At 40.1% G+C, this 4,060-nt stretch overlaps 1 protein-coding gene across 1 annotated transcript; it reads right to left on the reverse strand.

Moving 5' to 3' along the window:
• Positions 1-1,298: 1,298 nt before the first annotated feature.
• MOS (MOS proto-oncogene, serine/threonine kinase) lies at positions 1,299-3,620 on the reverse strand. The gene has a single exon (XM_053248044.1). The coding sequence runs from the start codon at positions 3,252-3,254 to the stop codon at positions 2,208-2,210; it is 1,047 nt and encodes a 348-aa protein (XP_053104019.1). The 5' UTR covers positions 3,255-3,620; the 3' UTR covers positions 1,299-2,207.
• Positions 3,621-4,060: the final 440 nt, after the last annotated feature.

Consider the following 4,060-nt stretch of genomic DNA (forward strand, 5'->3'; position numbering starts at 1 on the left):
GGTAGCCATATTAGGAAAAGGTGTTTCCAAAGGATGTATGTTGTAACCCTTCATGTCAACATTTATAAAGGAAATCATAATCAATTGTTACACACATTACAACTGAGGAAAAGTCTCAACGGAGTAACAAGGATGCTATCACAGCCTAGGTTCCATCTAGCAAAGTATTGCTATCCTGTCTTCTGTTTCACTATCCTTGAGGCACGTCAGATTTCACACAGCCCCAGATGCATGCCAAACCATTTTTCATCATCACTATTCCAAGTTAATGTTTTGCACATTCTTAGTTGCACAAAATATTTACACTGCAGAGTATATTCATGGACGTTCTGGTCAGCAAGATCTAATTAAATAGGTCAGGATCAGATAAGTCTCTGTGACAATGTAATTTTTATCTCTGCTAATTCCAGTTCCAATTTAGAAACTGGAATTTTTCTATTAGCATCCCTTAGAATGAACTGTAATGATCAATAATAAATACCTATTTTCAAGAAAATAGATGAATCTTCATTTAATTTGAAGATTTACTGAAGCCTTATGTTAAATACAAGTGTCCACTGAAATGGCCATTTGAACACTCAGACTGTCAAGACTCTTTGACAGAGCACCAACTTGGCTTGGTCAAAGCCCATGGCTGTTAAGGCTTGCGGTGATAGGCCATAAGTAAGCAATTTCTTCTTAAGTGAACATTCCCATTTAGAAGTGAATTTGTCTACCAGCATCAGTAGTGTCAGCCCCAGGTGATAATGATTTTACTTAAGAGCATAGGAAACTGCCATATACTGAGTCAGACCATTGGTCTATCTAGCTCAGTATTGTCTTCACAAACTGGCAGCAGCTTCTCCAAGGTTGCAGGCAGGAATCTCTCTCAGCCCTATCTTGGAGAAGCCAGGGAGGGAACTTGAAACCTTCTGCTCTTCCCAGAGCGGCTTCATCCCCTGAGGGGAATATCTTGCAGTGCTCACACATCAAGTCTCCCATTCAGATGCAACCAGGGCAGACCCTGCTTAGCTATGGGGACAAGTCATGCTTGCTACCACAAGACCAGCTCTCCTCTCCTCTTGAGCCAGAACTTAAAGATGGAGAGCCAAATCTTAGTTTCTACCCTGACCAGCCCAGTCTCCAGCCGGAAGACTACACTGGGGATGCCGTGAGCTGTTTGGAAGAACTTCCTGAGGAATTTAGACTGTACTGCTTCTAATGCTGGAAAATTGGTATATGGGCCAAGTTAGGCACCATATAGCAGTTGGCCAGGCTGTTTGGATTCAAACAGCCTTATTGCAACAGGAATGAATGGGCCCCTCTGGAGTAAGAAAGAAAGAAAAAGCCCCCAAATGGCTGATGTAGACTTCCGTGCATTTTGCAGCACGTACTCAGAGTGAACCTTACAGCTGCCAGACAATTGAAAGACTATACCTAAGTACTTCAAAACTGACTTGCTCAATCCTGCATCCATCAACAGACCAAGACAGTATTCTTGGGTGCATTATGAACCTCATGATCTTCGTTTTGGTATAGTTAATCTGTAGGGCATACTCTTTGCAATTAAGAGCAAGGGAGTTAAGTGCCCTTCTCAGGCAGATTGGGATAAAACAGCCTCATCATCTGCATAAAGAAGTATTGATACCAGTTTGGAGGGTGGAAATCAGAATTCGCTAAGGCAGCAACAAGAGAGTTTATGGAAAAGTTGAACAGAAGTAGAGCTAATACTCCACCTTGTTTGACACCTCTTTATGTTAAAATTGCCTTAGAAAAGTGAACTGCATCGGTACACCTTACTTTCAGACAAGTATTCTGATACAGACTGCATATAAGGAGAAGTAAACAGCTAACTGTAGAAGCTTTCCATTTATGCCATCATTTCCCCCTTGATACAAGGTCAAAGGCATAATTCCTACTCAAATGTGCAAAGGTGTGTAGTCCAACTCTCTAATTTATGTAAATTCCTTTTAAAAACACGAATCAAATAAAAACATAATGCTGAATAAGATCTGAAACTAATTAATAACATTTTCCTCTGTAAAACATTATAAAACCTATTTCTAGTTTTCTGTAAAGAACTTTATTTATAGAAAATTTGATGATCAATACTTTTTTTAAAGTTCCCTTTGTACATTGACAAGGGTCATTAATAGACACTAATTTAGCAAGACAGATTATCAGCAATAAAAGCATGAACAGAAACAAGACAAGGAGATATAAGAACTTCACACAGTTAGAGACAGAGACTGAATATCATGAAGCAGGACTTCGGCACTAGGACGCTCTGCTGCACCAGCTCTCCAGCAACTTCCAATTATAGTCTCAAGTCTTTGACCAGTGACTGAACCTCTGAACACAGCTGCATTCAGAGAGGGGCGTAGGTTACAAGCCACCACAGAGTAAAGTACATATTGGTGCTCACCTAAATAAGGTTCTTCCTTTGTAACCATTTGCCAGAGAGTGATGGCAAAAGAGTAGATGTCTGCCTTGGGAGTGACTCTTTCTCCTTTCAGGAGTTCAGGCGCACGGTGAGTGTATGTTCCCCCTTGCTGACAAAGCTGTGGGCCCAGTGAAACATCACCCTCTAGTTTTTGGGAGCACCCAAAGTCTCCAATCTTGCATACATTTTGTTTAGTGATGAATATGTTGGCAGGTTTTAAATCCAAGTGCACAATTAACTGTGAATGGAGAAAAACTAAGCCTGCCACAACATCACATGAATAACTCAAAGACTGAGCTATGCTCAGAGACTCATGACCACATCCAAACTCATTGTCTTTCTTTTTTGTTATCGCACTGCCAGTCCCATAGATAACGTTGTGCAGAGTACCATTGCCTACATATTCCATTATGATGGTACCTAGACTATCCTGACTGGCAGGGGCACATGTACTAGCAGCTATTACACGCACCACATTGTTATGGCCAAGGCGCGCCACATTTAGTTCTGCCCAGAAGCTCTGCCGTGATGCCAGATGGTTCTTACTGCATTTCTTCACCTGCTTTACAGCAACTGTTGCTCCACGATAAGTAGCCTTGTAGACAGAACCAAAGCCACCTGAGCCTAGGGGATGTAGCAAATGCAACTGGTCCCAGTCAATAGAACACCAAGCCAGGCGAGGAGGTAGTCGGTGAGCTCTAGCAGAAGAGCTTTCCTCCAAGAGCTTTCCACCTTTAACAGGGAGCACCAGGGGACTGCTACAGGGTCGTTCATTCACAGATGGAGAAAATTCCAGGTGGAAAAGGCGACTAAGAGGAAGAGGGGATGGCATGGTGATCTAAAGATAAAGTTAAGCTATACAGGATTAACAAACTGAAAATATAGCACCATGGGGGAGGGAGCAGGATTAGATAATGTCTCTTGTGCTAGTTCTCTTTCACTTCAGGTTCCATTTCCCTTCTTATAAATAGCTGCATCTGTTTTCAGAAGACAAATCCTAACCAGTTTCAGATGGTGACAGTTGTTATAATTATACCCTATTAAGCCTATAAAGGGAATTTAGATTATAGCCCCAATCCTAAACACACAGCACCATTTTAATCAAGTTTACTTAAAAGTAAGTCCCCCTTATGTCAATGGGACTTAAACCTGGGTGAGTGTGCTTAAGAGCTCAGTTTTATGAGCCAACTACATGTAAAATGCCTTTAAGACTGGGGCCTAAAATATGTTAGTCCTTTATGGTATAGTCCTTGTTTTGCTTTTTAAAGCTACATTAACTTTTCTCAGTTGGATGAAAAAATGACTTGAATAAAAAGTGAAACACTACAGAACTACATAGGCTTATAAACAGCAAAAATTATCTCCAGTTTCAGAGAATAAAAGTGGATAAAACTGCTTTAAGATTATTCAGATTATTGCATTCTAAACAGTATGATGAAATCAATAAAAAGAATGGCTTGTGAACTTATAAATATTTCTTTAATCTGTTGAAATTGGTTTCAGCAGCAAGTATTTGACACATAACACTACTATGAGAAACAAAACCAAACACAACAGCATCCTAGGATTTTATTTAGAATCCAAGTTTATATATTCTATTTAATAATTTATTAATATGTGGAATTGATCTTATGGCTT

The sequence above is a fragment of the Hemicordylus capensis genome, chromosome 4, assembly GCF_027244095.1.
Source record: "Hemicordylus capensis ecotype Gifberg chromosome 4, rHemCap1.1.pri, whole genome shotgun sequence".
Classification (NCBI taxonomy): Eukaryota; Metazoa; Chordata; class Lepidosauria; order Squamata; family Cordylidae; genus Hemicordylus; species Hemicordylus capensis.

Bases quoted from the DNA above. Each gene is read 5' to 3' on its own strand.
- MOS (XM_053248044.1), bottom strand. From the start codon at position 3,254: ATGCCATCCCCTCTTCCTCTTAGTCGCCTTTTCCACCTGGAATTTTCT.